General features: G+C 41.1%; 2 protein-coding genes across 5 annotated transcripts in view; one reads left to right on the forward strand and one right to left on the reverse strand.

The window, feature by feature from the left end:
• Positions 1-12,960, reverse strand: part of ELP1 (elongator acetyltransferase complex subunit 1) — a 57,927-nt gene extending 44,967 nt beyond the window's left edge. For both annotated transcript variants that reach the window (XM_040481909.1, XM_040481908.1), the window contains exons 1-9: positions 12,700-12,960; positions 9,001-9,163; positions 8,031-8,183; positions 7,728-7,809; positions 6,908-6,988; positions 3,583-3,668; positions 2,021-2,117; positions 1,615-1,705; positions 432-555 (exon numbers count right to left, since the gene is read on the reverse strand). In XM_040481909.1, coding sequence (XP_040337843.1) covers positions 432-555; positions 1,615-1,705; positions 2,021-2,117; positions 3,583-3,668; positions 6,908-6,988; positions 7,728-7,809; positions 8,031-8,183; positions 9,001-9,150 — 864 coding nt within the window. In that variant the 5' untranslated portion in view covers positions 9,151-9,163; positions 12,700-12,960. The remainder of the gene's footprint in view (positions 1-431; positions 556-1,614; positions 1,706-2,020; positions 2,118-3,582; positions 3,669-6,907; positions 6,989-7,727; positions 7,810-8,030; positions 8,184-9,000; positions 9,164-12,699) is intronic.
• Positions 12,961-13,216: 256 nt separating this feature from the next.
• On the forward strand, positions 13,217-19,653 carry ABITRAM (actin binding transcription modulator). Of its 3 annotated transcripts, none has more exons than XM_040481917.1 (6): positions 13,217-13,349; positions 14,702-14,753; positions 15,450-15,579; positions 18,279-18,355; positions 18,436-18,505; positions 18,599-19,653. In XM_040481917.1, the coding sequence occupies exons 1-6, from the start codon at positions 13,271-13,273 to the stop codon at positions 18,734-18,736; spliced, it is 546 nt and encodes a 181-aa protein (XP_040337851.1). In that variant the 5' UTR covers positions 13,217-13,270; the 3' UTR covers positions 18,737-19,653. The 3 variants fall into 3 exon arrangements, with proteins under 3 accessions (XP_040337851.1, XP_040337852.1, XP_040337853.1); XM_040481918.1 differs by having other exon boundaries at positions 13,237-13,349; positions 14,618-14,753; XM_040481919.1 differs by lacking the exon at positions 13,217-13,349 and adding an exon at positions 13,594-13,611 and having other exon boundaries at positions 14,618-14,753.
• The last annotated feature ends 953 nt before the right edge of the window (positions 19,654-20,606 follow it).

Here is a 20,606-nt window from a genome sequence, read left to right on the forward strand (position 1 = left end):
GCTGAAGTCAGACGCTTAACTGAGCCACCCAGGTGCCCCATAAATGTAACATAATTTTAAATCATTTTTATGTTTACATAATTAAAGATCACCATTCAGTGTTTCTGCTTCAGTAAAAATCCTAATGGTACACAAGTGGCTTAAGGTTTAAATGTTATCAATGAAAAGTATCTATCATTGGAAGCATTATTTATGTCCAAATAAACAATACTAATTAGGATTTCTATTTCTATCTATGTTTTAACTAGAGTAAGAAAGACTGCCATTTCTTTGCAAAACATCCTTCAAAACAAAAAATTCAGTTATAAGAAGCCACTATTTTTACTACTATCTACTCTGGAGCTTCTGTTTTATACGCCCACATCAGACAGAAACCTCTACAGCTGAGGAAAGTCCCCTAAATTTGATGGTGAAACAACTCAGGCACTTACCTTAACCTCATCTTTGAGGAAAGGAAGTGTAAAATGTCCATGAAGAAGGCCGTTTTTCTCAAAAAACACAATATCCTGCTGACTGGGTTTCTCTTGTGTGGATGCAATCAAACTACCTGAGGGCCTCAACGCAAACATTGAGTGTTAGAATGTCCAAAAGTGCAGCCAACTGCTAAGAACAAGACGAAAGTCAGAGAAACGATTTTTCCAACAAAAAACCTCTACCCAAGGAAGGTTTAAAGCCCACATGACTCTTGGCAAGCAGTTGACATTAGTGACGTACTCCACCTGCCCAGGGGATAGAGTGCCTCTTCGTGATTTGCTCAAAGGCTCCATCTGTCCCCCAAGACTACGGATTTAGACTGCACCAGTGTGACTTTTTAAAAAACCAATACATTATTTAAACTATTCTATTCTAAATATTACGTCCCATAAAAACATAATGTATTTCTCCTTCTATCTATGACATCAGCAACTATGCCATGCTCAGACAGGTATTTAAGACTTCTCAGCCTACTTAAAACTTCCCAATCACCTCATCCTGTTTGTATTTGTCTCTATAGCTTTAACTTCAATACCTTTCTCTCTTTGCTCTGTCATCCAATTGTCACTCAAATACAGGTGGGAAAAAGATATCTGAAACTCAGAGACCTAGGGGTTTGGCATATAACAGATGCTACTGAGACAGAGGAGACACTTCTGTCTTTGACCAGGGCAGTTGCGGGCACTAAGCAAGAAGTTTACTGGGCCCAGATCCAGCCTGCATGTTCCTCAGCAAACAGAACCCTCTAGCCTAAGAGCTTGTGGCTTGTGCTGAGAAAAAAGCCCTTTTCCTAATTTTCACCAAAGCTCCACTGCCCCTGAGAGCCTTGCAGACTGTGACTTCCCTTCTAAGCACCATTTTCTGTTATACACAAGGATTTCATACAGAAGCTCCCTATAAGCTGTAAAATGTGTATATCTTGGAATGACATCTGTGAAGAAGCTGTGAATCTACTATTCAAATTGAATTCAGACTTCAGAAAAACTACAAAGAGAGAGATATGGGCCTACAGTCAAATGAGTAAAAGTTAATATCCTTTTGTGTTATATAAACACCTGTACCCAACAGGTATCACCACCCCTACCCCAGTTCCAAAATATTCGCTGAGGAAGAAGTTACAAGGTTTCTTTTCGCACTCACTTCCAAGCCAGAGCTGGTCCCAGTCCTGCCACAGGCTCACTGGTGGACTGTAAAGCAAACTCTCGGTTCCATACCCTCACTTTCCGGGCTCCTGGGTGGCAGAGTTAAAATAAAGAAACAGACACATTTAAAATGTTGTCAAGTCAGAACTGTTCCAACATCTTATTAATAAAAACTGCCATGGTTTTACAAAGCTAATTAGATTAATCTTGTTAAGAATTTGTACCCACAAGTAGGAGGCTGGAGCTGATGACCTCAAAGAATTCTTTTAGTTCTTAGCTCTAAATTCACTTAAAATCTAAAGCAGCACCTTGTATGTATAATTTTAAAAAGCCTAAGAAGAAAACCTTCTTGAACTTAATAATAAAATAAAAATATTTTATTTAACTGCAATTTATTTCCATACCTGTCTCTGGGCAAACAACACTCACAGCAAAAAACTGGCCGTCACCACGCCAGGTCACTTGTGGTCTATGGTCATCCCAGGGCAAAGCCAACTCGTACTAAAGAGAGGAAGAAACACAAATATTACTGGGGGACTTAAATGGCCCCAAATCAAACAAACCCCAGACTATTAAAGTTAAATCTTTTACATGACATTTAAGCTATCTAGAAAACCATCTTCATAGAATCGTCAGGTACTCTTCTAGAAGGCTTCTCAGACCCAGAAATCATCAAGAAACCAAGAAACCAAAACAAAATCCATCTTCACACATAAAAAAAGTGGCCTCCAAGCACAGCAACAGAGGAAAAGAGCTGCAGATCTGATACTAAACATAATGAGCTGAGGAATCTACTGGGTAACTACGGTAAGGAAATAGATGTTCTGTTTATCTAAATGTAAAGGGGTAGAGTTCTGGTTATCTGATTACTGTATAAGCTTTACAACAGTGCAGAGACAAGTTAAAAAGATGAGAGGAAGGTAGGAAGAGAAAAATCAGAGGCAATAAAGCCAGCAGCAACGATGCAAACACGAAAGAGTTCTGTGTTCCGCAGTACAGGAGCAAGAAAGGGCTCTAGCACCACTTATATCCCAGTCCTGAAGGTCTTGAAGTCTTGAAGACAGAGGCCAAATTTGCAGGCTGGGGGACAAAAGATCACCTGAGCATTCATTATCACACTCCCGTGACAGGGGGCAGCGGAACGGCACGAGCACCACACTCCGCACAGCGGGGAATACACAAGGCAGCCTAACAAGACATATTCTCAATTGGCAAAGAACACAAACCCTTCCCCTAGTGAAAGGCTGAGATGAGATAGGAGTTACACGGATTGTAGCCAGTAAAGATCAGTAAAGATCAGTAAAGATGGAAAATGTAAATGACAAGCGGTGCATTATTGATCCGCCTGTCCCACGGAGCTCATGGAAATGTCTACATGGATACAAGTAATATGCTTTTCTATTTGCTCAGCCCAAATCTTGGGATCATTCTTTCTTCTCATTCCACATTTAATCCATTATCAATAACTCTGATAGTTCTACCTTCAAAATGTATTCAGAAAAAAGGAAAAAAAATGTATTCAGAGAAAAGGAAAACAGAGTTTCATCCAAAGGGAAAAATCAGAAAAAGTACCTAATTTATGTATGTAGGAAAAATATACAAACATACACAAGAATGATCTACAGTGAATGCAGGATAGCAGCTCTTTCTGGGGAGGAAAGGGAGAGTATCTGGGAGGGATACACAAAATACTTCATTTCTATCTGTGATGATATGTTTTTTAAACTGAGTATTAGTTATAATTATTCTTACACTGAAAAAAAAAATACAAAGCAACTTGGCAATAAGAAAGGAAAAGGGGTCTTTCTAGAATGACTCATTCCGAGGGCTCTAAAGTTTCAGTTTTACTAAAGCAGAAGAGCTCTATCCATTATCAGCCTCTAACAGGACACCTAAGAGCTCCCGGTAGTTGGCAAAACTTGTATTTGTTCCAGTCAAGGTTCTGTTTCCATCAGACCAATCTTACCATTTGCACCTGAAAGGCCGCTTGCCGACCTTCTGATCCATGGAACTGCGTCTCCTTCCTGCCCCATCCCACAGTGATAAACTTGCCTAGAGAGCAATTGATAGAGAACATGCAAGACAACCAATAAGCTACATGAAATGAAATAAAAACAGTTCCACTGCTATTCTTCATTAAGTAGGTCACTGGCAATTACTTGGGTCCTCTGAGACCTCTCAATAAACTGACTAGCACTCAATATTTGAAAACCAATGTTCCATATCATACACAGCAGTGATTTTTGAAGAATCTGAAATGGTCTTATTTTGGAAAGCACTTCACTGTCATCTTATATATTCTAAATTCCCTCAAGGACAGTCAACAATTCCCACTTCACAAGTAAGAATGAAACATGAAGAATTTATGAGATACATCCATGGATAAGAACATTAAACTCAACACAAGAGCTAGGAATAAAATTCTGATTATAATTATTTGGTCATCTAAATGTATCCAACCTTCCTGTCAGTGGTGGTGGGGACTGTAGATTAAGGAATTCACTCCTCACATAGATAGAAAATGAGACCCTCTAAATTTGGCAGAAGCCAAAATTAGAACACAGGCTGTCCACCTTCCAGCCTAAGGTTCTCTCTAAATCACAATATTTCTCTTGCATAAAGTATGCAGTCAGGTGCTGAAATAATGCAACCCTCTGTTCCAGTAGGCAGGATCAGGCATCTGCCTGCAACAGGTACTACTGACATGTCTCTGTAAGTATCAGGCAGATCCAGGACCCAATACTTCCCTCCTGCCATTGATTCTGACGAAGCAGAGCTGTTTGTAATTTTTTTTTTAAATATGAAATTTATTGTCAAATTGGTTTCCACACAACACCCAGTGCTCATCCCAACAGGTGCCCTCCTCAATACCCATCACCCACCCTCCCGTCCCTCCCACCCCTCATCAACCCTGTTTGTTCTCAGTTTCTAAGAGTCTCTTATGGTTTGGCTCCCTTCCTCTCTAACCTCTTTTTTTTTTTCTTCCCCTCCCCCTCGTAATTTCTATATATTACAGGTCAGCATGACCATTTCCTGTGTGTTCTGCATGGGTACATGGGAGTACTACAATAGCACACCTTGCATCTGTCTATGAACAGCAATGCTTACCCTGGTGCACACCCCCTGTGCTTCTATCTGAAAGTTTCCAGAGATGTAAAGGACCAACGAATGAAGCAAGAGAACTTTTCCAATGGGATCAGACAATAAGTGATGGGGTAAGAGCAGGGATCAGTAAACTACAGCCTGTATCTACATTTACAAATAAATTTTTATTGAAGCACAGCCATGCCCATTCTTTTATGTATTGTCTGTAACTGCTTTCACGCTAAAACAGCAGAGGTGAGTAACTACAACAGAGGCCATGTGGCCTGCAAAGCTGAAAATAACTGCTATCCCGCCCTTCACAGAACAAGTTTGTCAACCCCTGGGTTACAGGGAAAATATCTATTCACCACAATCACAGAGTGATGAGACAAATATATGTCTAAGACCTACGACCCTGACTTGGACCCCCTCTCCCTTGACTTACACTCTATTATTAAGTTTCTTCTGAAAAAGTCAGTGGGATTAGCCAGGCCCAGTGCACTTTGTCATCCAAAGGTGTGCTGGTTACTCCCTCTGTGGCTGTCCTCAAAAAGGATGCCCAGGAGTCCCACCCTAGATCCTAGACTCTTCTAGCACCACACCTGCTCCTGAGTTAAGTTTACCTCCTCCCAAGACTGTAAAGATTCCCTACATGCCACTGACTCCCAATCCACATCTCTGACCTCTCCTGAGCTTCAACCCCTTATATTTGCCTACTCCACATGGTGATCCCACATGGCCCTTAAATAAATCCAGAACAGAACTCACCATCTACCGCTTACAAGTCAGCATTTCCCTACCTTCCCTCTCAGTTACTGGCATCTTTATTCCCATCACCTGAGCTTCTGACTGGAGCCCCATTAAACTCTTTCTTCCTCACCTTACATACCCAAACCCGTTTATTTCACATTCTAACTACTATTTCTAATTGGCGAAGACAGGAGGAGAATCATGTATACGTATTCCAAAAACATTTCTCAGATAATTCTAAAAACATATCCCCGTCCTCCCTGAAAATCAAATTTTTCCTGAACTCATTCCACCTTTCGGCCCCACATTCACCTTCCTTATCTCTTACCCATTTCTTTTACTACCCCTATCTGATCACACTGTCTCCAGTCTCTTCCCTCTCTACCAATCAACCAATAAATCCAGCATCATCAAAACCTGTCCAAATTTAATCAAAATCTATCCTGTTTATTTCAATTCACACTCATGTCCTGCCAGCAGCAATACAACAGTACTCACGGCTGCCTGAGTAAGCCATGCCGTGTCTATGAAGCATCCATGCCTGGCAATGGATGAATTTCCTTGCTTACACCACACCCCTACCCTCAACTGTCACCCACCCCACACCAATTTAGCCAAGACTCAGCTCAAGCCAGCTTTCTCAAGTCCTCCCTCTCCATTGCTCCCTTCCCCTCACACTACCCTAATACCTACACATGTTATTAAGGGACTCCTTAAAGGAAAATCTGAATTATCCACACCACCAAACACACTGCTGTGTTCACAGTACCTACCCAAAAATCATCTCTGAATAAATTATTTTTGAATAAATAAATGAGTAGCAACTTTCTAAATGACTTCTCAGAGTTGGGAGAACAAGAAGGCATGAGGTCAGTAATCAGTAAAAGTTAAAATCCCTTCTCCCCCATCCCTTTCCTCAACCGGGCCATCTACCTGGTGCCTTTGTGATGGCCAGAGCTTCCTATACTCAATAAACATCTCCTCTCTTCTCCCCTTTCAATACTCCCACACATCAGCTACATCTTAGGAAGAAAACAATCTGATGGTTCCCATGAAAATGGAGATTCGGGTCCAATCAGTAGGAACAAAGAAATCGGCCTTCTATCCCACCTCTCTTGTTTTTGCCCCAAAACTGTACCGCAGAAATGCTCGCTTTATTTTTGCTAGCACAGATCCTTTCATTGAAGCCCCAGCCTAAGCCTGCCCTGAGGTTTGGGTAACAACTATGCAGGTGACATTAAGCAGATTTCTGTTCCCCAGGTTACTGGCAACCTGAACTCTCAGAGCCGCAAACACCAGAGGAATGCCTTGTATGGTCTGGAAAGGGCTAAAGGACCTGGGCTACCAGACACTGATGCATGAAGCTTCACCTTTCATAGTTCTTTGGGTTTCTGAAAATGATCAAACCTGAGAGGAACTTCAGGTCACAAAATGTTTCAAAAGAAAGCTATACTCACTTTCACCAAAATCATCCTGGTGGATCTTCTGTTCCATGATGGGCTCAAAGTCTTTTGTCATCATAATTAGGGTCTGTTGACCTTGGGTGGGCACAAACAAGAATGATTTTGTTTTCACATAACAAATGTGCTATTTCATAAGTATCTACAGCACTGGAAGCTACAGGGCTGGAGTGGAGGAGTTTAGAGTGAGAACAGGAAAGACACAATTCACTCAAAATATTTTGACTCTCATTTGAAGGAAAAAAACAACAAAACAGCTCTGCCTGCCTAGGTAAGTTACCTGGTGCTTATTCTCAACTGTTTATGAAAGCTAACATGAAAGTCCACCAGCCCTCCTCCACTAACTTCACACTTCACCAAGGTTATCTCTTCAAATACGTACCTCATCAGGGGTGCCAATTTACAGAAGCTCATCTGGAATGAACAGACTCAAAGGGGAAAAAAAGTAGTTTTCAAGAGCTTATGAAGAGGTCCTGAAAGAGCTAGAAGAGCAGTCTTTAGAATCTGTTTAATAACAATTCTTGCTCTTGGAATAGATTAAATATTGCTGACAATTTTACTGTGGACCTCAGAGTTTTTCCAAGTTTTAGGACTGTTTCTCATTTCCAAAAATTGAAACAGTTATAAGAAATAATTTTTTAAAACAATATACTAAGAGGTGAAATTTAAGTCAAAAAGAACAAATTCCCTCTAGATTATAACGATGCTATCACTGTTCAAAGAAATTTTCTGAATAAGTACCCCAAAACTTAAGCCTTTAAGGTATTATGCGTCCCGTTTTATAAAAGTCAGAGCGAGAGACCAGGGACAAGCTTACCTGTAGCAAGAAGCACCAGTTCTTGGTCAGGACTCCAACTCATGATGGAGATGCCACTGGCCACACTCCCCACACATTCCAGCTGCCATCAGTAGACAAAAGTGAGCTTTAGAAATACAGCTAACATATAGCTACAGTACAGCTACAGCCAGGCCAACAACTTTTTGTCAAGAAATACATAATGCAAAGACTCTCATTTGCAAAATACTTAAGTATTATGGCTCCTGATTTTTTCAACTTCTACACAAAACACGTGGCTTGAGGCTGCTGGAGATTTCCTCCTCACTGGACCCTTCCACTTACCTGGCATGTGCTGAGATTGCAGAGTATGACATCTCCGGAGGCTGTGGCCACACACACAGACTCCTGATCCAGCAAGTCCTGAATGCCAACAATGCAGCCACTTCCGTCCTCTGGAAGAAAGCCTTCCGCCACTAAAGAAATTTCATTTTTCACCTTTCACCAAAACAAACACATTAGCAAGTTAGGCCAATAGACTTTCAAGACCAATTCATAACATTTCCAAAAATAAATGACTTTTTGATGCTTCTTTTCTAATATAAAAGTTTTCAAAAAATTTTTTTCTAGATTAAAATCCAAACCTTCATTTGAGAAATATTACAACCCTACAATCTTTAACAACCAAAAAAATAGTTCGCGGGGATACCTGGCTGGCTCAGTCAGTGGAACATGTGACTCTTAAATCTCTGGGTTGCAGATTCAAGCCCCATGCTGGGGATGGAGACTGCTTAAAAATAAAACGAAAAAAAAAAAAAAAAGCTAGTTTATGGGACTTTTTGCCAAGCAAATACTAAACAAAAGCAAGAAGCCTGGTCTCAAAAAATGCCCAATAAAATATAAAGCTAGTAACTATGGTTTTCTAAAATTTCTATAGTATAGGGAAAAAGAACTAAGATTGTAATTACCTAAAATACATAAGTAGCAAAATATAGTTAAGGGAAGATATCAGAATCAACTCAAAGAGCTTTTAAATTTGCAATTTTCATTTGCATTCCCAGTTGTGATCCACTGTTATAAACAGTATTTACATGATAGACGGGGTAAAAAGTAGAGCACCCACACAAAATATAACGTCAGAGTTTTGCCAACTTACATTTGAAACACAAGTAGAGTTAAAGGCAGGTTACTATTCAAGTAATATCTAATATGACATCAATATAAGGCAATGGGAATATTCATTTAGGAGGATACAAATTCAGTAAGATTTAAAATGAGGATTATGGGGGAAGTAAGTTTGGAAAAAGTAACTTACTTCTCTTGTGACGGGGTCTATTTCTATCAGTCCATGGTCTGAGCCAATGAGCACTGTCCTCTTTTCAGTTCGGAGAGAAAAGCACTGAGGTTTCCCTGGAGCCTGAATATCCCTGAACTCCAGGGTCCGAAGTAATTTTAGATTTCTCATGATGAAGCAATTCCTGAAAGTACAAATATCTCTTGATGAAGAATTATTACTCTGAGAGAAAGGAACTGCTTAATAGTGACAAATGACACTCAAATTAAGCAAAATGATATAGGGGCAGGGACATGGTAGTTAGAATAACCAAGAAAAAAAGAAAAAGACCTAATCCGAACCCACAGAGGGTTGTGGTCGCAACCTCACCAACTCATTTTGTTTACCAATGGTCTACAAACGGAGGTTCTGAAATCTACTTTATGTTTTTACCCTTTGGGAGAGGCAAGATCCTCAACTTTAAAATTTTTCTTCAAAAAGATTTAACATCAGTTATTCCTCAGGAAAGTTGAAAAGATCAAAATAAATAAGAAAACATCTTATTTTTGCATATTTGAGTATCTTTATAACCTGACTGATTTATAAAATCAGGGGTGTCTGGGTGGCTCAGTTTGTTGAGCATCCAATCATGATCTCAAAGCTCATAGATTAAGCCCCATGTCAGGTTCTGCGATGACAGCGTGGAACTTGCTTGGGATTCTCTCCCTCTCTCCCTGCCTCTCCCCCCGTTGCACACTCTCTCTCTGTCTCAAAATAAATATTTAAAAAATAATAAAATAAAATCATATAAAAATCCATATACGTATCCTATCAGTTGAAGAAAATCTAGAATAAAATGGCTTTAATATTACCAGGTAAATTTCTTTGTAAACTAGTTTTCCATGTTCGTTTAAAACATAAATACTGATATTTTTTAATAAAAGTATATACTGTTCTCAGAGAGGAAAAAAAAGACACTACGATATTACGGCACTCACAATGACCAATAAATACTGAGGAGCTTGGTGACTTGATATAACTACTTCACATAATTTGGCTTTCCTGGCCTGGTTTTTATCAGTGCAATAGAAAAGGTGAAAAAAGTATGATAAATAGGAAACCTACTTTGGTCTGGCAAAATCAGACCTGCTTAAATATATAACATTAGCTAAGAGAAAAAAACAAATGAATTTTAACATACTGGATATTTATATTCAGATACCTTTAAAGTTTATACAGTTTATAACTGGAAGTCTCTAATTTATGTTAGGGGTGGCAACATACAGACCACAACGGCCTTATTATCACCTTAATTTTATTATCACCTTAATCCAAGATGAATTCTCTCATGTTGCATTTCATACATACGACAATGCAAGAATAAAGACGAGTGCATCTTCATACTACTACAGCACATAATGGTAAGCGTAATATGAAAGTACAACATGTAATGTGGCTTAAGAGGAAGGCAAGACCATACATCACATGGTGGGAGTGAGGAAGAAAATCAAAGCCAACAATGGTTTTGTAAGCTTTGGTGACATTTATATTCAAGAGCTTCTCGAAATTATTTGAACCGATATTACATCATGTAGGTTTTTAATTTAGATCTAATTCTAGATAGAAAGCTTGGTTTTTCAAGAAATTTAAAAATTACATATCTTTATCTTTAAACATCATACAGATGACCACTGACACAGATCTGAAAGGATGGCTAGATGTGAGATGAGAGAATGCCTGGCTACAGAGGGGTAAGCGAGTGATAGAGAAGGAAGAAAAGAGAACAGATGGGCAAAGGTGTCCAATGTAGAGTCTCCAGTGTGTCTTTGATGCCAGTTTATCTAATAATCATGCTGTTACTGTCGCTATTATCAGATCATCAAATGTCTTCCTATGCCTCCTGTGAACTTGGCCTCTATTAACCAAAAACCTGTATATCCCTGGGGTCGAGAGACCCCAGGATAAGAATATGGAGGATCGAGACGGAAAGAGCGGAAGACTTTTTCCTGTTATCTTGCTACACCAGTCACTGTCGTCCCAGCAATGGGCCTCCATCCTTGAGGGGCCCTTGGTCCCAGTCCCTGGCACTCCCAGCACCAACCTCATCAGCCCCACTCCAAACGACACTAGCACTAACCCGGCAGTCTCTCTCCAGACACTGAAATCCCGAACACAGGACTCTTCTGAATTTCAGAGTCATCAACACCTGAAGTCAGAGTCCAGTTTTACGATGCCTCTCCTCCAAGATTAGGTCATGATAACTCCATCTTCCCTTGTTTTGAACCTAAGCCCTAAGCTAAGTGTTACAGCTACTTTCATCAGTTCACGTTTTATGTTACCTCACTGCTTTCTTTTGCTTCTTATTCCTCAAATAGCTACTTAACCAATTCTTCATGCTAAATTCAGTTGGAATATTGTGTGGTTTCTACTTTCCTGATTGGACCCTGCGTGACAAACATAGCAAACAACTGGAGTTCTCAAGTCACAGAGCTTCCAAAATCACTGACAAAGGTGAACTATTAATTTACCTCGCACCAACCCAACCCTTCTAAGCTCAAAAAACTTCTTTAACTTTTCACACCTATCATCCTATCCCCTTATCTTCTCAGAAGCATCCCCTACTCCTTTTCAAGGCTAGGGAAATAGCAGCCTCCACACTTCCCTGGGACCTCAACTTATTAGTACCCTTTCTTTTACATCTGCAACATCCAGCTCCTCAATGATGAAACCTTTCCCAGTCCTTAAGTGTGCTAAAGATCTCTTCATACCACAGATCAATCCTGTATCCTCTATGAAATTTCTGGCAACTCCTCCAGTCTTTCGCCTCTTGGCTAATTATCGTGCCCATGACTACAAGTACCAGGCAGCTCACTAATGTGCTGACTAGATCTAAATGTCTAGCCCTGACCGTCCCCAAAGTGAACAACGAACCCACATTTTCAACCTTCTGATATTATCACCAAGATGTCTCGCAAGCACATCAAATACAACCTGTAAATCGAAGTACTGCTATTATCCTATTCAAGTCAGTTCCTCCTGCTTGAGGACATGGCATTTCTGTTCTCTCTGTCCCCCAAGATGAAAACGGTCTCTCCTTCGTTTTTGCTCATATTTCATATTAAACTATTCACTGGTTAGCTCTGTTGCTGTCAATACAGTTTCAATTCTTTGCACAGTATCTAATTAATCCCATGACCCGGTGTGTGGCCTACACAAACACCTACTAAGCTCTTGGTAAGTGCTAGGATCTGAAGACAAGAGAGGACTCTGTCACTGCCTACAAAGAGGTCACAGTTTAAAGAGAGAGAGGACCACATAATATACCACATTAGGTCGAGAAGCGCAGGGGGCACCTCCACGAAAAAAGATGCCAGAAGCAGCGCGCAACACAAACCCAATTCACTAACAGTCGCACATTAATTGATTCGCTTTAGTTGGTGCATTAATTGTTCAGCGATATTGTCCCCTCCTGCAAGGAATCCGGAGGCTGGTCAATGTGCCGACCGGGGAGCAACACGTCCTCCCCAGCAAGCCGCTTGCCGCAGACCCCGGATGGCGCTGATGGCAAGTCTCCAAAAAGAGAATTTAAAGGCAACGGTTATCACGCCATACTCCACTCCCGGGTTTCCTGCAGCAGGGAGAGTTTGCACGCTCCGGGGTCATCTTCATCAGGACATCCCTTGAGGACACGCCAGGTTCCGTGCCCGCCCATGCCCCGGAGTGAGTCGTTCGAATGCTCACCTGCGCCGCGCTGCGAGGATCCGCAAACAGCGGTGCTCTGCCCTCGCCTCCTCAGCCACGCGTAGCCTGCCCTTCCGGAACCCGCCCGGGGCTGCACACACGCCCCTCTCGGTCCGCGGCTCTCCAGCTTTCGGGACGCGAATTGGGCCCCCGGGCCGCTGGACCCCCGGGAGGAGTGGCTGGAGAGGGGTCGAAAGGACAACCCGTAAGACTACAAAGAGCGTGCGAAGCAGACGGGACACACCAACAGCGGCGCGGGAGTGACGTCACGAGGAGGCGGAGGCGTGGCCGGCCTTCTCCGTAGCCCCGGCAAGGTAGGGTGGGGAGCTGTGCCTCCCCTCCGCCTCTGTCCCTCTGCCCTCCCGCCCACACTACTATTTTCGGTCCCCGATTTGACGTCTGACTTCGAAGCACCGTACTGAGAAGCTTCGGTGGCGGAATCTGCCGGGCCAGGAGAGCAGCACGCGTGCGCACGCCGTGGCCCGCGCGCCGGAAGTACGTCCTCGCTTCGGGCGTACAAAGAGGAAGTGCTCGGTCCCGGAAGGCGGGGGTAGTGGCGACCGTGGTCGCCATGGCTACCGAGCCCGGGGCAGAGGGACCCGCAGTGCCTTCGCTCGTGGATCGTTACTTCACTCGTTGGTACAAAGCCGGTAAGAGGGGAATGATGTAGGTCTCTGTTCGGCCGCATTGGCCTGATGTTGTAGGGACGGTGGTGACAGATCATAAGCCACGGGCGCGCGCCCCGGTGCTTCCTCGCCACGTCTGGAGGAACTGGAACTCTCTGTTCCCTTCTAAACGGAAGGAATGGCAATTGCAGACTCAGGGGCCTGAAATACAGCCGGGCGCACTCTGGGGCTGGCGATGTAGTGCGAGTTCAAGGGTGGGTCGCTTGCGATAAGATACTAGTCTAAGGTGAGATCCCCACCAAGGAAGGGAGGGGCTGGAAAAGCTTCGAGGGGCTCAATCCTATAGCAGTGACCATACACACAATGATTTAAATGAGGTCGAAAACTATAATAGAGGCAGGGATGGAGAGAAGAGGTGGGTTCGAATAGAGGCATTTGGAAAGCAGAATCTAACAGTTTTACTAAAAGTTGCCAGTACCATACACGTGTCAGTTGGAAGTCGGTATCGTGTTGTACTGCTTTGTGTACGCAGTACATTATCAGTGGTGGGAGCATCGTTGAGGACTCTTCTCTAGGCCCTACTTGCTCCCTTTCATTCAGGGATAATAGGTGTACTCATTTTTTAAATATTGTGGTATATAATTTTGTAGCCAAACTGAGGTGTTTCCCAGAATCTGAGACTTTCAGAGCTAACATCAAGACCGTCTTGGGTAAATCAGAAAGAGTTGGTCACTCTAAAATTGACTAACAAAACATGTACTACTGTATTATATAAAGAATGCATTGCTGATTGGCACTTTTTCTAATAGAAATAATGAGTGTACTCATTTTAAATATCCATCTATCTATCTATATATAAATGTTTATTTTTGAGTGAGTGAGAGAGAATGAGTGGGGGAGGGCCAGAGAGGGAGGGAGACACAATCCGAAGCAGGCTCCAGGCTCTGAGCTGTCAGCACAGAGGACATGTAGGGCTCAAACCCACAGACCGTGATATCATGAGTTGAGCCAAAGTCTGATGCTTAACCAACTAAGTCACTCAGGCATCCCTGAGTGTACTCATTTTCAAGTGAGGATGGAGCAAAATGGAGCAAAGAGTTAGCAAGCACTTTAATATATTTTTTTCAATATATGAAATTTATTGTCAGATTGGTTTCCATCACAATCACTTTAATATTGAATGAATGATTCTTTCTGGGCCAGGGCCCTTTAAGTACTTTACAGGAAGGCTTTATGTATATCTTTTTGGGTAATAAAGGGATACCAAGGATCAGTATGTGTTCAATCTTCAGAATTACCTGTACAAACCAAAGAAAGTACCACACAGTGGGAGTAAATGCCGACCCACCAATCAACAGAGTCATTCATTCTTCTAGATGTCAAAGGCAAACCCTGTGAGGACCACTGTATACTACAGCACTCCAACCGGTAAGCAAATTGGGAATTTTAAATTATAAAAAGTTTCTGGTATTGTAGCCTGGTATGGTCTTGGATTGAACAAATGGTCATTAAATGATTATCTAACACTATGTTGAAATGGCATTTATTATAAGAGCTGGGCTGACAAGAATGAGCCTTTCAGTGTCTACTCCAAACAAACTTGATTAACCAAACATCCAAATGGAGGACCCTCATGGAGAGGGCATGCCTTCCTTCTCATCAACCTCAATGCTACCTAATGACTTCTAATGCTCTTCTTTTTTCTGGGAAGGAAATTCAGTCTCACTTATTCCCCCCCCCCTTTTTTTTTAAAATTTTTTTAATATTTATTTATTTTTGAGACAGGGAGACAGAACGTGAGTGGGGGAGGGGCAGAGAGAGAGAGGGAGACACAGAATCTAAAACAGGCTCCAAGCTCTGAGCTGTCAGCACAGAGCCCAATGCGGGGCTTGAACCCACAAACCATGAGATCATGACCTGAGCCGAAGTCGGACGTTTAACCAACTGAGCCAGCCAGGTGCCCCCTCACTTCTCCTCTTTTATTATTGCCTTCCCGTCTTAGTTAAGTTCCAGCAGTAGCCAGAGGAAAATGGGGGAAAACAATAGCGTGAGTAGGAGTACTGTGTCGTATGAGGAAGAATTCTTCCAAACAATAACACAGCACCACATTTTTGCTCCTTACAGAATATGTGTCATCACATTGGCAGAATCTCATCCAGTTCTTCAAAGTGGAAAAACAATCAAAAGCATTTCCTATCAAATCAGCACCAACTGTAGTAGACTTCAGAACAAGGTCTCTGGGAAATTTAAGCGGGTACGTTCCTGTAATTGTCCACTTAAATCTTCAATGTCATAGTAGTGACAGATCCAGTCAGTCTTAGAATCCAGGGATATGTGCTCAGCATACTTCCCTGACAGTTTGATGTGCTAATTTTAAGAATACCTTAACCTTAAAGAAATTCTTAGACCAAAAAATGAGGTATTTCAGGAGGAAAAGGATTTGTCATATTTTCGGTTTTGTGCCACCATTCCTGTCACTCCCAGGGTGGAGGATGGAGAAGGCGAACCTTTGAAAGGACAACTTTAATACCAATATAACAAGATATTTTTGTCTCATCTAGTTTTATGAAGCCAGCATCTTGAGTTGTCTAAAACTTAGGTGACCAACTCTTTAACATGTATTTTCAAATATAAATTTAAAAATATCCTGAGATAGTGGGGAAAAAAGTCTGAAAAAAAAAAATAACAGTATTTGCTCCTCACCATTTTCCATTCTTTCATCTTTGCCAATTTGATACAGATCCAGTCACCTTAGCACCTTGTAGCACCACACAGTGCTCAGTTGTAATGTTCTCTCTACCCTCTACAACTCTAGGCAGGGTGGACACATTTTATTAAAAGAGAGCATCACACCAAGGACAATTCAGTAACATACTGAAGTACCCTGACATAGCTACAGGATAGGAAAGTTTCAGTGGATGATTTAGCTCCTTCATTTTCTGACTTGATACTAAGAGTTTCTGCTAATTAACCTCATCGTTCTAGGAGACCCTGTCTATACTCCCCTTTGTAGGCCTGAAATTCCCTAATAACATACCTTACAAGTATTAGTTTTTCCTTGCTCATGAAGCACATGGACTTAGAAAAGCACGAACCTTTCTTAAAAAATAAAGTCTGCAAATTATAAGTATAACAGCTAGTGCTTGTGAGGTTCCTATGATAAATCTTTGTCCAAAATAGTAACACTATTGTTACTGTTGAAGAATAGAGAAGTACCTAAATGTGGAACCCACTACAGATAAGATGTGATTGAATCTCAGCACTGCCAATCATTGATTCTCCCAAGGGAGGTGATACAAAAGGGGTCAAAACATTTCTGCTCTTTTAATACAGACCCAGTGATGGACACACCCTCAGGGACAAATCCTCAGCCCTCCTCAGGAAAAGTGAGGAGCCACACTGACTAGTATTTTGAAATGAAATACCCACGTGTGGAGGACTAAAGCCAGTTGTGGTAGCATCTGTGTGCTATCTAATGTTTTGAGTGGTAGAGAGGTCATGGAGAATAGCATCTTGACCTCAAATACCCATGTTCACTGTAGGAAAAATTTCTGGGAAAATGAGCAACATGTGAGACATGCATGCAGGGGTTCCCCGTGAGCTTCCTTGTAGATATTTGTCAGAACCTCCCCCAGACACACTCATATAGTGGAGTACATGAAACAACAGCCATGCCTTAACCTTCCAACAGATGAATGTCAAAACGCAGTATTCTGGGTTATAGGATAATGGGCAAACTATTCTTATTTGCTATTTAAAACTTTTTTATTTTTCTAAACTTTCCTCAAAGTGAATTCTTTTTAATTAGAAAAATATAACTGCTTCAAGTAGTGTTAGTAATTAACCCTAATAAAGAAGTTCCTTTATCTAGTAAGTTCTAATATAAAAAATAAGTTAGGTCTTAATGAAAGTAACTTTGTTTAATATTACTGTCATACTCTGTCATGTTGAATTTTACATTATTGCTCATTGATGGATTTTCTTACACTTTTGAAATCTTTATGTGGCCACGTGTAACTTTCTCATTTACAGTTGATAAAATACATTTTTTTTAAGTTTTTTTTTTTCTTTTGTTAATTTACATCCAAGTTAGTTAGCATATAGTGCAACAATGATTTCAGGGGTAGATTCCTTAATGCCCCTTACCCATTTAGCCCATCCCCCCCCTTCCACAAACCCTCCAGTAACCCTCTGTTTGTTCTCCATATTTAAGAGTCTCTTATGTTTTGTCCATTCTGTGTTTTTATATTATTTTTGTTTCCCTTCCCTTATGTTCATTTGTTTTGTATCTTAAATTCCTCATTCCAGTCATATGATATTTGTCTTTCTCTAATTTCGCTTAGCATAATATCCTCTAGTTCCATCCAAGTAGTTGCAAATGGCGAGATTCCATTCTTTTTGATTGCCGAGTAATACTCCATTGTGTGTGTATGTGTGTATATATATATATATATATACACACATACACACACATCTTCTTTATCCATTCATCCAGCGATGGACATTTGGGCTCTTTCCATATTTTGGCTAATGTTGATAGTCATGTGTCCCTTCGAAACAACATGTGTTGATACCGCATGTGTCTCTTCGAAACAGCACACCTGTATCCCCTGGATAAATGCCTAGCAGTGCAATTGCTGGGTCGTAGGGTAGTTCTATTTTTAGTTTTGTGAGGAACCTCCATACTGTTAAAGTTGATAAAATATATTCTTAATCTTTAAAGTACGCTTTACCTCAGGTGTCTTAGTCTGCTCTTTCCCCTAGAGCCTACGATTATAGCTGCCCTATAGTAGGCACTTACATAAATGTTTGAATAAATGAATATTTTTTCTGTACTAAAGTCATTTTTATTTAAAACACTAGCTCCAGGAATATATTCTAACACTGAGGGCTGCCTCTCAAAGTAAAGTGAACACATACACTACTTAATAACTTCTTCCCTTTTATTATCAGGGGGCACAGTTTCTAACAGAGCTTGCACCTCTGTGTAAGATTTACTGCTCAGATGGAGAAGAATACACCATATCTAGGTGAGTTACTTTTTAACCACAGTTTAGAAGAAACAAGGGAGGTAATGTTGTTCTTCAAAACAGTTTTTTTTTTTAAATAGCTGTGTCAGAGGACGGTTGATGGAAGTAAATGAAAACATTCTCCATAAGCCATCTATTCTACAAGAGAAGGTAAAGTGGGGAGAAAAAAGTATGATCCCATCCACGTACTTTTTACCTGATTTTACACATCTGACAGTACTAAATCTTCTATTTCCTGTCTAGCCATCCACTGAAGGCTACATTGCAGTTGTGCTGCCCAAATTTGAAGAAAGTAAGAGCATAACAGATGGGTTACTGACACAAAAACAGTATGAAGAAGTCGTGGTGAGGCGCATCACTGCCACGACAGCCACATCATGAGGACCACAAGGGAGTAACACACAGCACGGCATGCGCACACTTCCCTGGCCTGAGCGATCAGAGCTCTCAAGACCCAGCACGTGTGAAGCATGCTTCACACCCAGCCATCCGCAGACACGTCTCATCTTAAAACTTAACCTACTTTCCTGTCTTTGTCTTGCATAACAAGCCTCAGTTCCTGTTTGGTCCTCTGCCCTGCCCATGTACTCACTCAATTCTCCTTTTGCTTTTACGTAACAATCGTCAAGCAAGGGATGTTTTTTTTGGTTTTCTTTTTATTGGATTAAAAACAAACAAAAGCACTTTGAGGAAAATTTGGACAAGACACCTATGTTTTAAGTAGCAAAGTAAAAATAATTTACCCATCATGCTGTAACCCGTTGGTGAATACTACATTTTGACACACTTCTGTTTGAAATGTTATGGCATGATCATTGTTTTTGCCTCAATTTTCCCTCAGTTTGAAGTTAAAAAAAACAATTGGGCCTTTTTACTGAATCTTTGTCTGACGGACGCTACCAAAAATGCTAGTGCCGCCCCTTCAGCCCCAGCTCTTCTCCCTCTAGGTTATAGGGGAGAGGCAGGGTGTAGACTATACCCCCTCTGCCCCTTACACCTCTGGGGTGGCCTTCCTCTCTGCAGCCAAATCGAATGGAACACTGTGGCTTTCCTAAATGACGGAATCAGGAAGAGGCTCTCCTAGCGGGGAAGTGCGCGGATACAGTGTTGTAGTCGCTCAGTCTCACGCTCTAGCTACAGGGTAGCCGGCCAAGAGGTTGCTGTAATCCCAACACACATGCCTTTGCATGGAACAAAAACTTTCACATCATCTAAACTAAAAACAAAACTGAATAATGGCTTAAGATTGTGTCTTTATTTACACTAAATTTCAAATAAAAGGGCTTCTTAAATTGTAATTTTTTCTTCAGCGCTGCAATATGTATACATTTAAAGATCTCTGTAAATAAAACAGAAGATTTAATTTAATACAGAAGAAATCACCTTACTTGTGAACTCCTTTGCATGCTCAGGTTTCTCTTCAGATCGCATAAATCTTTCGCCTTTTACTTGTGAATTCCTTTGGTTTGGGATCCTCATGCTGTTGAAGTCATGAGTCATCCCTTCCTCACCCCACCTGAACTTAGCAGAATATTCTCACTTCAGGAACATAAAAGTATTCTGTAAATCTACAAGTTATTTTTGACTCACAAGAAAAACTTCTTGAGTGCCAGCATGACTATCCCCTAAATATACACACCAGACACAATATAGGTAGTAACTCTACAAACACCTACATCAGTGGTGCCGTGAGCTGAAAATCTAAGCACAAACGAGCAGATCCCCATTTTGAGTAGCTGAAGACACCATAAAACAAAGATACTAAAGACAGTAAATAGTAATTGTGTGTGTGTGTGTGTGTATACACACTGTGTGTATGTATGTAATATACACATATGTATTTTACATATAACATTACCTCACACTGTTCTCCCATTACTTCCCTTGTAGTTTTCAAGAATATTTTGGTTTCAGGGCATAAAAACCATGCTTGATAATTTTATACGGGGCACTGACCAAGCTGAATGTATCCCATTTTCTCCTGAAGGCTTACAGTAAGTTTAGTTTCCTTCGATAAAATAGTGACTAGCTAATTGGTAGCACTGCGGTTCTTCAGGATCTTGTCAATATTGATTGTGATGGATGACCCAGATAACGATCATCAGACAAGCTTATATAACTACCACCATTTGGCAACTGACATGTCCTATCAGATTTCAAAATGAATTTCAAAGCACTGGGATATAAGCACTATCAAAAGAGTTCAAAACGAAGTTTACCGTAAGGACAGAACATATAAACCAGATCCTTC

The sequence above is a fragment of the Herpailurus yagouaroundi genome, unplaced genomic scaffold (genome assembly GCF_014898765.1).
Source record: "Herpailurus yagouaroundi ecotype Mexico unplaced genomic scaffold, PumYag 160, whole genome shotgun sequence".
Lineage (NCBI taxonomy): Eukaryota > Metazoa > Chordata > Mammalia > Carnivora > Felidae > Herpailurus > Herpailurus yagouaroundi.